Consider the following 12419-nt stretch of genomic DNA (forward strand, 5'->3'; position numbering starts at 1 on the left):
TACTGGGCCATGTGCTGTAGTCAAGGTGGAATTCGGACCACTGGGATGGGCATTCTAGAACCGGGGGTGGGCTAGCCTGAGCTTAATTTCAGGTGGGTCGAGGCCTAGTTTCATGTAGGCAACAAGGAGAGAAAAATCAGGTGTGGATGGAGAGAGAAAGGGGGTTGGTAAGAATGCAAGAGAGAAAAGAGGCTGCCCCCGCCCACTTTTCAAATCTGCCCCACCCACTTTATATCTGGCTCCACCCACATGCATCTCTCATGGACATGATGTTAAGTGCTCACAGCGCCACGGACTGAACCCAACAGCAGTCATATTCAGAGCAGCCCAGCTGAAAGTAGTGGACTTGAGTCCCTGACTTTCAACTTCCTCTCAGGAGAAGTTTGTTGGATACAACCCCGTGTGAGTAAAAGCAGGAGAGATTAGCCTGCTATCATGAAATTCCTAAGGTGGATTCCTGAGCCAGAAAGCAAGAGATTCAACAAACAACCCACTCAATAGATATACTGGCGATGAACAAAGGCATCACACTCAAATTCAAACGTCACAAGGTGGGTGGTACTGTTTTGACTCAATCAGAGATTCTAGTCCTCATGGAGGTGATCTAGATGCCAATGCCTTTCCTCCAGGGCTATCTGGGGTGTATTTTTTTTCTGCTGAAAATCTGTGTTTCTAATGGGTGCCATCTAGGCTGCAATCCAAGTCCATCTACTTGACTTGAGCAATCCACCAGACCCTATAAATGCAAGCTTTAGGACCAGAGGCTTCGGTGTGAGCAACTTGTTTTGCTGCAATAGGTTCCTGGAAGACTAAAGCTCATTTCCTTTGAAACTTGCCTGCCTGCCTGCCTGAGATCACACTATTTGCGTCTGGCCCTCCAAACCTCTGGTCTTAGTCCAGCCCCGAAGAGGCAAAGGTGTGGCCTTCAGAAGTTGCTAGACTACAACTCCCATTATTCCTAACCACTGACCATACTTGCTGGGGCCAATGGGAATTGGAGTCCAACAGATTTTTTTTTGGGGGGGGGACACCCATTCCCATCACTGCACCATTGTCCTAGTCTTTCAAGAAGAACGTAAGAGTCTGGCCACTGGATGAAATGCCACTTCTGCCTGGGATGCTACTCTTCCTATGTGCGGGGATTTTTTTAAAATTTTGAAATGGAAGAACATTCCATTCTATGAGCCTTCACTTTCCGGATGAAGTCCGTACACAGTTTGCCCCCCAACAGTTGTAGCTGCTGAAGAATGAGATCTGCCCCCAGGATCGTGTGATGCTGTTGTCCTGGACAAAGGTACAGTGGTGCCTCGCAAGACGAAATTAATCCGTTCCCTGAGGCTCTTCGTATAGCGGTTTTTTCGTCTTGCGAAGCAAGCCCATTGACAGCTTAGCGGATTAGCGCTATTAGCGGTTTAGCGGATCAGCTGATAAGCGGCTTAGGGCTTAGGAAAAGGGGGGGAAAAGGGGAAAAAACCCGCAGGAACTCACAAGACATTTTCGTCTTGCGAAGCAAGCCCATAGGGAAATTTGTTTTGCGAAGTGCCTCCAAAACGGAAAACCCTTTCGTCTAGCGGGTTTTCCGTCTTGCGAGGCGTTCGTCTTGCGGGGCACCACTGTACTGAAATGTTGACCCTTGGGAATGCACCTGGTGCTCACCATCCATAGTTGGGCTCTGTGTCAGTCCCAACCAGCCACTAAGAGGTGCACAAACCTTTCAAACTTGGATTTCTGGCTTCACCCAGAAGCCAGGAGGAATCAGATGAAAATAACAAATAGCTGTGGTTCCTTGCATTATAAGGGATTGGACTAGATGACTGCTAGGGGGTGCCTTCCAACTCTAGTTCTATGATTCTATGACCTCTGAAGATATGGACTCTTCTCCATTGGAAGTTTGTGAAGAGAGGTTGCATAGCTATCTTTTCAGGATTCTTTAGCTGTGGTTCCCGCATTGCATGGAAAGTGGACTAGATGACCTACGGGTGACCCTTCCAACTACACAATTCTATGATTAAAAAATGTGGACTTTGCAAGGTATCACTGATGGGCAAATACTGGAAACTAAGTCAGCTAAGAATCCGATTCCTTGGATCGTTACCGGCTGCCAGCCACTGTTTACTTGAGAGAGAATATGTGTGTCATATTGCATTACGTAGCGGAGTTGGTTTATTATTTCAGCCTGTAATCATCCCTTTTACCCTACCGCGAGCTAATTGCACGTTTACATGGAGGAGGAGGAAAAAGAAAGAAAGGAGAGGCAGGAGAATCCTGCCTGGAAACCTGAAACCACTCATTGCCTCAACCCCCCTCTGATCCAGATCATAACCAAAAGCCTCTGTCTCCCACGGCGCCCTCAAGGCGTGAGCCACTGCATTATTTATGCCTTACAGCAAAGGAACAACTGAGAGCCTATGTCTCAAAAGGGCTGCAGGAGGGTGGGACGGTGCCGGGGGGCGGGGGAATTGGAAGAGCAGAGAGAGCACGGTTTGCTTTAGCATTCACCAGCTCGAGTGCTACAGCCAAAGCCAGGCAAGGCAAGTCCTTTACAGCCTTTAAGCATCCTTGTAAAACCAGCTGCTGCTGTGGGCACCAGTCGCCAGAGTATGCAGCCTTGCGCCAAGTCACAGGGTCGGTTCCATCTAGCCTCTCTCTCTTTCTCTGCGCCCAACTGCGCGCCACCCCCTCTCTCTGTGCACTACACTCCCTTTCTCTCTCTCATACATGACATGAAAGAGGGAGAGATTCCTCAGTCGTCCCAGGAGGGCCACAAAAAACCAGGCCACAAAAAACCAGTCAGGGGCCTTAGATCAAGTGAGGGTACAGGGTTTTCTTGTTACCTGTCCTAGGCCTTCATGACAGGAAGGGATACCATTCTGAATCAGGGGCAGGGATCTGTTTTAGCCCTCTGGTAGCTGTTGGGATTCCCAACAGCTCCTGCAAGCATGGGCAATAGTCACGGATGACTGCAGCTGTAGTTCAGTGGCATCCAGGGGGCCACTGGTTCCCTGCACCTGCTCTTAAGTACATATATCAGGAAGCAAGGGACCGCAAACAAATTGAGGGGATTGGGGTAGAGATTTGAAGAAAATTGAATCTACCATTTTCCTCTCCTGTTTCAACTCCTGGACGTAGCGGGCCAGTTCAGCGGTGATCTGGGAGGTCATGTTCTCCGAAACGACCTCATGCTGTCCTGCGTAGTCGTTCATCTCATTCAAAGTGGCTAAGAAGGCCTGGCAGGACGAATATCTAAAAAAACAGAACAACGCAAGGCGAACCACTCATTTAAAAGGAGAGGAGGAAAAAAATTAATTAAATTTAAAAGACACATTGCCCTTTATCCCTTGGAGATAATCAAGTTCTCCAGAGTTCTCTGCAACCAACGGCCGGTGTGGACCGTAAAGGATATTTATAAATGGGGTTGGGTTGTGGGGAGTCTACAGTTCAGTAGGCAGAACATTGAACTCTGCAGACAGAAGGTCCCAGATTCAGTAACTGGCACATTTCCCAGAGCTGGAAGACATGTCTCTGAGAACTGGGGATATGGTCAACTGAGGTACCGTTGGGGAAGAGCGGGCCAATGGAGTGACTCAGCATAAGCCAGAATTCAGACAGAACCGTTTTTCAGCTCAAGGGCCACATTGCCGTCTGGACAACATTCTGGGGGCTGCATGCCATGGTTGGGCGGGGCCATAACAGAAAGTGGTGGGCAAATTAATGTAATTGAATACCAATTTATCTATCACCAGCTGCTCCCTAGAAAGAGGCTGAACATGCACAGGTCTGTTGGAAACTTACTTGTACTCATCTTCTTCTTTGGAGTTCTTTTTGGGTTGGTATTTCTTTGAAAGGTTCCTAAAATAATAATAATTAAAAAAGAAGCAAAATAAATAAAAATGAAATTTGTGATTGCCAGTGAATTTTCTACCCACCAGCTGTACCCAATGAAGCTCTACTTTATGCCACTGAAATTAACGTGCTTAAGTCTGTCATGCCAATCAATTCCAATAGGTCTATGCTGAGTGAGTCTAACAAATGTTATAAATATTTTGTAAAGAGGCAAAAAACCTTCAGTTCTTTATCCAGTCTATTCTGCTGCCCTTCAACTGTTCTGAGGGTACTCTATATATTCAGATGTAGCAAATATTGCATTAATTTTCCTGATTATCCCATTTTCTGTCCTATTTTCTAATGTTCCTTTCACACTGCAGTACCTGTTTCATTATGGAATGGTGGCACATCACACTAAATTTCATTTACACACTGGTGGGCGCAGCGTGACACAGCGACAGACGTCACTGAACAATGCCACTGCTCCCATGCCCTTCCTGCAGATGTCAGCTTCTGTCCCCCCATGATTCTACCTCCCCCCCCCAAAAAAAGGGCAGGAAAGAACAGTATTGCTGTTGACTCCTGTGATTTTCTGGGTTAAGGGAACAGCAAACAGATACACATACAAACACCGAAATTAACATGGAAATGATCACCAAATTCTGCTGTATTCCACTAGAATTCTAGAGGTGGAGTTTACATTGTGGGAAAGGCCAGATATACAGTCATACCTCAACTTCTGAACGCCTTGGGAGTCGAACATTCCGGCTCCCGAACGATCAAAAACCAGAAGTGAGTGTTCCAGTTTTTGAACTTTTTTGGGAAACCGAACACGTCTGGTGTGGCTTCCACTATTGTTTCCGGCATGCCTGCGCAATCGGGAACCAATCAGAAGCTGTGCCTTGGTTTCGAAACATTTCAGAAGTCAAACAGACTTCCAGAATGGATTCCGTTCGACTTCCGAGGTATGACTGTAATGCGGAAATCAACAGTTAGGGAAATGTTGGGGGTATGGAATAAACCAGTGTTTCCCAACCTTTTTTGGGCAAAGGCACACTTGTTTCATGAAAAAAATCTCGAGGCACACCACCATTAGAAAATGTTTAAAAAATTAACTCTGTGCCTATATTGACTATATATAAAGTAACTCTCTTTAATAGGAATCAAATAAACACAAAGAAAGTATTTTATAATTACTTTATTATGAAATAGTAAGTACCATATTTTTCGTCCCATAGGACGCTCCGTCCCATAGGACGCACCTACATTTTTGAGGGGGGAAATAAAGGAAAAATTTTTTTCCTTTATTTCCCCCCCAAAAAACCAGTCGGGGAACAGTGGGATGGCGGTGCTGCGCCTCCCCGCTGTCCCCCGAGCTTGTGGGGCTGGCCCATGTCTGCCTGGCGCGAGGGGCGCTCTGCTTCAGGGCGCCCCGCGCATCCGGCGGCAGGCTACAGTCTGCAGCATGGGGAACCCTCTGTTTCAGGGCGCCCCATGCGCCCCCCGGGTGCGCAAGGCTTGCCAACACGAGCGCGGAGCACGGGGCGTCCTCCGAAGGGCGCCCCGTGCTCCGCGCTGCCAGCTGCCGCCCGCAAGCCTTGCGCTCCTGGGGGGAGATCCCCCGGGTGCGCAAGGCTGGCCGACACCAGCGCGGAGCACGGGGCGTCCTCCAGAGGACGCCCCGTGCTCCGCGCTGCAGGCTGCTGCCCGCAAGCCTTGCGCTCCTGGGGGGAGATCCCCCGGGTGCGCAAGGCTGGCCGACACCAGCGCGGAGCACGGGGCGTCCTTCAGAGGGCGCCCTGTGCTCCGCGCTGCCAGCTGCCGCCCGCAAGCCTTGCGCTCCTGGGGGGAGATCCCCCGGGTGCGCAAGGCTGGCCGACACCAGCGCGGAGCACGGGGCGTCCTCCAGAGGACGCCCCGTGCTCCGCGCTGCAGGCTGCTGCCCGCAAGCCTTGCGCTCCTGGGGGGAGATCCCCCGGGTGCGCAAGGCTGGCCGACACCAGCGCGGAGCACGGGGCGTCCTTCAGAGGACGCCCCGTGCTCCGCGCTGCAGGCTGCTGCCCGCAAGCCTTGCGCTCCTGGGGGGAGATCCCCCGGGTGCGCAAGGCTGGCCGAAACCACCGCGGAGCACGGGGCGTCCTCCGAAGGGCGCCCCGTGCTCCGCGCTGCCAGCTGACGCCCACAAGCCTTGCGCTCCTGGGGGGAGATCCCCCGGGTGCGCAAGGCTGGCCGACACCAGCGCGGAGCACGGGGCGTCCTCCAAAGGGCGCCCCGTGCTCCGCGCTGCCAGCTGACGCCCGCAAGCCTTGCGCTCCCGGGGGGAGAACCCCCAGGTGCGCAAGACTTGCGGACACCTGCGTGCAGCACGGGGCGTCCTCCGAAGGGCGCCCTGTGCTCCGCGCTGCCAGCTGACGCCCGCAAGCCTTGCACTCTTGGGGGGAGGTCCCCCGGGTGCGCAGGGCTGGCCTACAACAGCGCAGAGCACGGGGCGATGGGATGTGGGAGGGAGCTCGCTCCCCGCCCCGCGTGTGCTCGCCGCCGCCGCCCCGCCTCTCGCCGCCCGCCTCGCCCGCCTCCCTCCCACGGCACACCAGGCAACGTCTCGCGGCACACTAGTGTGCCGCGGAACACCAGTTGGGAAACACTGGAATAAACTGCTGCATGAATGCAAACATAGTCATGGCACAATTTGCAAGGATTTGCAAACCTATCAGCATGTGGTGGTGTGGTTAGAGTGTTGGTAGGACCTGGAAGACCCAGGTTCTAGCTCCTACTCAGCCATGAACCTCACTAGGTGATTTTGGGTCAAGTTGCTGTCTCTCAGCCTAACCTACCTCACAGGGATGTTGGGGGTATCAAAAGAGGAGGGAGAGAATCTTTATACCACCTTGAGCTCCTTGGATATAAATAAAATAAATTTTGTTTACTCTCTGTTTCTCATTTTTCCCCAATTAAAAACTTCTTTGCAACCTTTCTACATCATTAGTACACATTTCTCCTAATGTATATGCATCTTTCTTTTATTTTTGCACACACTTTCCCCATTTTAATGCATTTTGTACGTTATTATGCTTCCACATAATATACACTTTTTGTACACTTTTTTTGTTGGAGAACAACATTGAAAAACTCAGAGAAAGGTGCATTTTGAAAGATTACAGTGTTTCAGTTTGCAAATCATTGCAGGAAGTCCAGATTTTGTAGGCTTGCATTAAATTGAAAATTAACCCAAATTTCTCCCCCCCCCCAATCCCTGAGTATAAAAGCACACATGAAGCGACGACAGAGGCTAAAACTTGCAGCCAAATCTCAGCACAGAGATTTGCCTTCTATGTTACAGGAGCTTTCTCCCACCTCTCTCTACTTTCCCAGAAACTGATGCAAACCTTATAAATATGCAGACCGGATAGCTCATAAATAAGCTCTTTTCACAAGACTCTAAAAGGAGAACTTGAATGACAGCAGCGGCCAAAGGAGAATTTATTGTGCAGTTTAGTACAAAAAAAATTGTTGCATTGTTGTGTTTTACTTTCACAAGTCTGTTTTATCCCCAAACTGCAGCAAGTCAATACCAATTTTTTTGGCATTGCTTCCTTCTTTCTAAATCTCTTGTATTCTTTATTTCCCCTTTCGCAGTAGGATTTCTGATATCCAAACAAAATCACAAGTTTTTCCACTGGAGAGAATTTTGTTTCAAACAACCCCCCTTTTTTTCTGGGCTCTCTAACTTGTGGCAAAATCGCAGCAAATGAATTCTGGAAAAGTCCAAGTAATTTCCACAGATGCATTTTTATTTTATTTTTATTAAACCCAATTCAACCTCCTTCTGTTTCCAACATTTGGAAGAGTGGATGGGCAAAACACTGCAGACCAAAATATAACTAAAAGTACACCACTTAAGAATTTGAAACCAAGGTACAAAATCAGAGGAGGAAGACACAGCTATTTTGTAATTCCACCTGCCACATGATTTTAACTTGCAACTTTTGAATTGATTTTTCAGATGTATAAGTTTTGCCAATTTAGAATACTGTAAAAAGTAAGATACAGAAGAAAAAAATGTCCAACTTTCAGTGTTCTACATAACTCTTTGCCTTTTCCTCTGTCTAGCAAAACAAATAACAGAGAGAAATAAATAAATAATATTAATATTATAATTATAATTATAATTATAATTATAATTATAATTATAATATAATATAATATAATATAATATAATATAATATACAGTGGTGCCCCGCAAGACGAACGCCTCGCAAGACGGAAAACCCGCTAGACGAAAGGGTTTTCCATTTTGGAGGCGCTTCGCTAAACGAATTTCTCTATGGGGTTGCTTTGCAAGACGAAAAAATCTTGCGAGTTCCCATGGGTTTTTTTTGCTCCCCCCCCCTTTCCTAAGCCGCTAAGCCGCTTATCAGCTGTTCCGCTGATAAGCCGCCTCTCAGCTGATCGCTAAAAGCCGCTAGACCGCTAATAGCGCTCATCCACTAAGCCGTCAATGGGCTTGCTTCGCAAGACGAAAAAACCGCTAGACGAAGAGAATCGCGGAACGGATTAATTTCGTCTTGCGAGGCACCACTGTAATAATATAATAAAAAGCAGAATGTTATCCTTATGGATATATGTCCATTTCAGGCTCCCAATCTTCCAGTTTAGTTCCAGCCAACATTTCCACATTGGCTTCTAATTTATTTACTTACAGTATTTCAAAGAAGGTCTCGTGAAAATTCATCCACATGAATCTTAGTATGAATTTCTACTAATAAATACATTTGTATGCTGCTTTTCCTAATGTACACTTCCTTGGAAGAAGAGGAAGAATTCTCCACCCATCCACCTGGGTTGCCCCAGCCACTCTGGGCAACTTCCAACACATATAAAAAGAATAAAACTGGATCCTACTACCAAATACATGATTAGTCCCTTTAGGGAAGGGTAACCTCCCCAGGAATTGGGAAAGGTGTTCAACTGGTTCTGCCCCACAGCTCAAAGCAATTTCTCCCAATATAGTGCACATTAGTATGCTATTTTCACTAATTATATGCAATTATATGCACACTTTACATGCATCTTAGCACACACTGCTTGGCTGGAGAACCACCTTGCAGAATTTGGAGAAGTGCAAAGGGGGTGGGGTGGGGCTGCAGCTCAGTGTCAGAGCCTTAAGAAGGTCCCAGGTTCAATTCCCAATGGCATCTCCAGGTTGGGCTGTCTAAAACTCTGAAGAGTCACTAACAATCAGTGTAAAAAAATAGCTAAGTGGACCACTGGCTCGTTACTTAAATCACCACTTTCTTTAGCATCCTGATGACTAGAATCTCATTTTAGTTTGGATGCAGAAGCACCATACCTCGATGGTACAAGCTTCTGCTTTGCATGCAAGTGGATGCCCATGTTCAATATCCTGTCTCCATGTAGGGCTGGGAGAGACTCCTGTCTGAAACCAAGGAGAGGCACTGCCTGTCAGCGTAGACAATACTGAGCTAGATGGACCAACTGTCTGACTCAATATAAGGTAGCTTCCTATATTCCTATGCTAATCTCAAGGGTATGGCTGTATTTCATTTCACGTATTGATTTGGAAAGTGCAAATTATATGCAGGTTCGCCTTTAAATGAAAGCCAAATTTATCTCCCATCCCTAGTTATCCTCAAAACAGAAGTCATGCAAACCGGTGCCATTCACGTAAATTTATAGAGGCTGCAGGAATCTGCAACCCCAAATGCAGAATTGTTATTCTTTTGGTGTGGGTCAAGTGGGTCCCGTTTATGTTCTCTACCCCATCTCTGTCTGTTCCATGCAGATGTCTGCCACCCCAACCCATCCTTCTTCACCAGCATCTTGCCCATGGTGAAATCTGCCGCTGCCTCCCTCCCTCTCTACAAGTGAGTTTGGAGCAGCTGCATCTGAGATGGAGAGCTAACATGGTCTTGTCCCCACCCCCCACCCCCTTCAGGGATTTCAAGGCCTGCATGGCTGATGTTCTGCTTGGCTGACTCTCCTCATTCTCGCCAGATCACTCCGGAAAGAAGTCGGATATGCCTGAGAATTCTCCTGGAGCGCAGAGAGAACGCCAGTGAGATGGGTCGCCAAATCCAGAATGCACAAAAACACGTGCGCACGTCTCCCTGCTGATGCCCAGGAGATGCCTCAGGAACACATTTTTGTCTGTTTATTATGTGGCCGCTGTCATGCTGAAGGTACAAAACGGGAGAGAAATCCCATTTCCTTTGCATTTTAATGAGAAGCTACCCGATCTGTGCTTCTCAAACTGACCTGCGAACCAAAACACAATGATACTGTACTTCAAAATCTACCCTGCACTGAATTTTGTAGTGTGGTTCTCCAGACAAACAAAGTGTACAGAATATGTTACATTGGGGAAAAGCTTGCCTTAAAAAGAATGCGCTCATGAAATGACATGCAAAAACGCATTGCATTATTTTTATTTATTTATTGCACTTATAGAACATATTTTTCTCCAAGCTCACGGTGATGTACATGGTTCTCTTCCCGCTGCCCCCATTAAATCCCCACAAGGACCATGCAGGGCTGAGAGACAGAGACTGGTCCAAGGTCACTCGGTGAGCTTCATGGCAGAGTGAGGATTTGAACCCTGGCCTCCCTGGTTCCAGTCCAACACTCAAACCACTACAGCAAACTATTTATTTATATTGTATTTCTATCCCATATCCAAGGAACCCAAGGTGGCAAACATGATTATCTGCCTTCTCTCTTTTAATCCTCAAACAACCCTGTGAGGAAGGTTGGACTGAAAGGCAGTGACTGGTCACACCCAGTGAGCTTCATGGCTGAGTGGAGGATTTGAAACCTGGTCCTTCTCAGGTCCTAGTCTGACAACGTAACCGCTACGCAACACTGTCTCTTGCCTAAGCAAACATATGCAATATTGGTGTGTATTGGTCAAAGATGTGCATACAAGAATGCATTTATTAAGAGAAATTCGTACACTAAGACGCTGTGGAATCTTCACAGGTTTTTCCTGCAAATTGCTGGAGACACGTGCAGAACTGAAATTGAGTGGGGCTGGGGGGTGGAGGAGTGAGATACTGAGGGAAATTGAAATTTACAGGTTTGTTCACCCCTAGCTGGAAAGGAACATTTCCCCCAAAATTGGTCACATGCTAAGACAGATGAAGAGAACCTGCAATTTCTGCATTACAGGGGGTAGGATTTGGTCACTCTTTGGGTCCCTCCCAGCTCTATGTTCTATGATTTCAGGACCACCTTAATCCAGCCTCCTGCTTCCAATATATGCCTCTGGAAAGCCAACAAGCAAGACCGGAAGTCCCCTCTCCTGTTCCTTTTTACTGTACCTGTTGGACAGATGTATACAACTGCTGAAAATGGAGGTTCTGCCTGACTATTATGTGCCATAAGACATGAGTCAGCAGGAAAATGTTGCAGCGTATCCTCATTAAACAGAAGTGCTCCTGATCAGGGTTCCAGCCAGCCAGCTAGCTAGCTATGTCTTCTTCTAGGAGACTCCAAGCCATCCTGCCTTACCAAAAGTCAACATTCCATGTTGCTTTTTGACACAGTGCCCCCTTAAATGTTAATTATTTTTTAAACGTACTCCTGCAAACCTTGTTGATCCTTTTATGTTCTCAGTGCTCCCACGTTCAGTCCCCTTTCTACTGGCATTCCCCACCTGTGATCACTGTTAGGCACTCACAGCTCTAAACCTTCAGGAATTCATCTCGTCTGATAAATATGTAACACATTTGCTTTCACCTTGTTCCCAACAAGCAAGGAGACCAAGCTGTGCTTTATGGTGCTCCTTGCTAAATGGGGACATCGAAAGTTGGAAGAACAGCAAGGTCATCCCCCTGAAGAGAGGCACCTGAGCCTAACGATGAAACATATAACAGCAGAGATTTCAGCTGCAAGGTGATGGCTGTGTCTAAAGATGGCTCCCCACCTCCTGAATTTCTGCCCAGTTTTATCTCCATTACAGCCCACAACAGACCGGGTATAAATATATTAGTAGTAGTAGTAGAAGTAAAAAGCAATGGTAATAATATTAATAGCACATTCCCAGCCCTTTGTGGAGAGGCCAGGGGTTGAACTTGGAGCCTTCTGGATGCACAGAATTTGTTCTGCTATAGAGCAACAGTCCTTTCCCCCTAGAAATAAAGTTAAGATTCTAGACCTCATGGGTCTGAATTAAGCTAAATCATTTGAATCTGACCACTGGGTCCATCTATCTCAGTATCATTGACTGCAGTGGCTCTGCAGGACTTCAGACTGCCGGGGAGGGGGAGGGTTCATCCAGACCCAATTTATTGGACATGCTGGGAACAGAACCAGAGGCTTTCTGCGTGCAAAGCATGCACTTCATCACTGCACCACAGTCCCTTCTTAAGCGGGCAAGAACCTTCAGGGGTGCTCTTTCGAAGAGGCGGAAGTATACTGCAACTTTTTGGTTGCAGTTTCCACACTGCTCTCCACTAACTTGTACCTACGGGACCGCCTCACCCCGTATGCCCCACGGAGGACCTTAAGGTCCATAAATAGCAACACCCTAGTGGTCTTGGGCCCTAAGGAAGTTAAATTAGCTTCCACCAGAGCCA

General features: G+C 47.5%; 1 protein-coding gene across 14 annotated transcripts in view; it reads right to left on the minus strand.

Annotated features, from left to right (window-relative positions):
* FNBP1 (formin binding protein 1) overlaps positions 1–12419 on the minus strand; it is a 129548-nt gene that overhangs the window by 65635 nt on the left and 51494 nt on the right. For all 14 annotated transcript variants that reach the window (XR_014152533.1, XM_081847050.1, XM_081847049.1 and 11 more), the window contains exons 3-4: positions 3793–3849; positions 3096–3243 (exon numbers count right to left, since the gene is read on the minus strand). Coding sequence is in view for 13 of the 14 variants with exons in the window: in XM_081847050.1 (XP_081703176.1) it covers positions 3096–3243; positions 3793–3849 (205 nt within the window). In the remaining variant the exon portion in view is untranslated. The remainder of the gene's footprint in view (positions 1–3095; positions 3244–3792; positions 3850–12419) is intronic.

The sequence above is a fragment of the Podarcis erhardii genome, assembly GCF_964252035.2.
Source record: "Podarcis erhardii genome assembly, chromosome: Z".
Taxonomy (NCBI): Eukaryota; Metazoa; Chordata; class Lepidosauria; order Squamata; family Lacertidae; genus Podarcis; species Podarcis erhardii.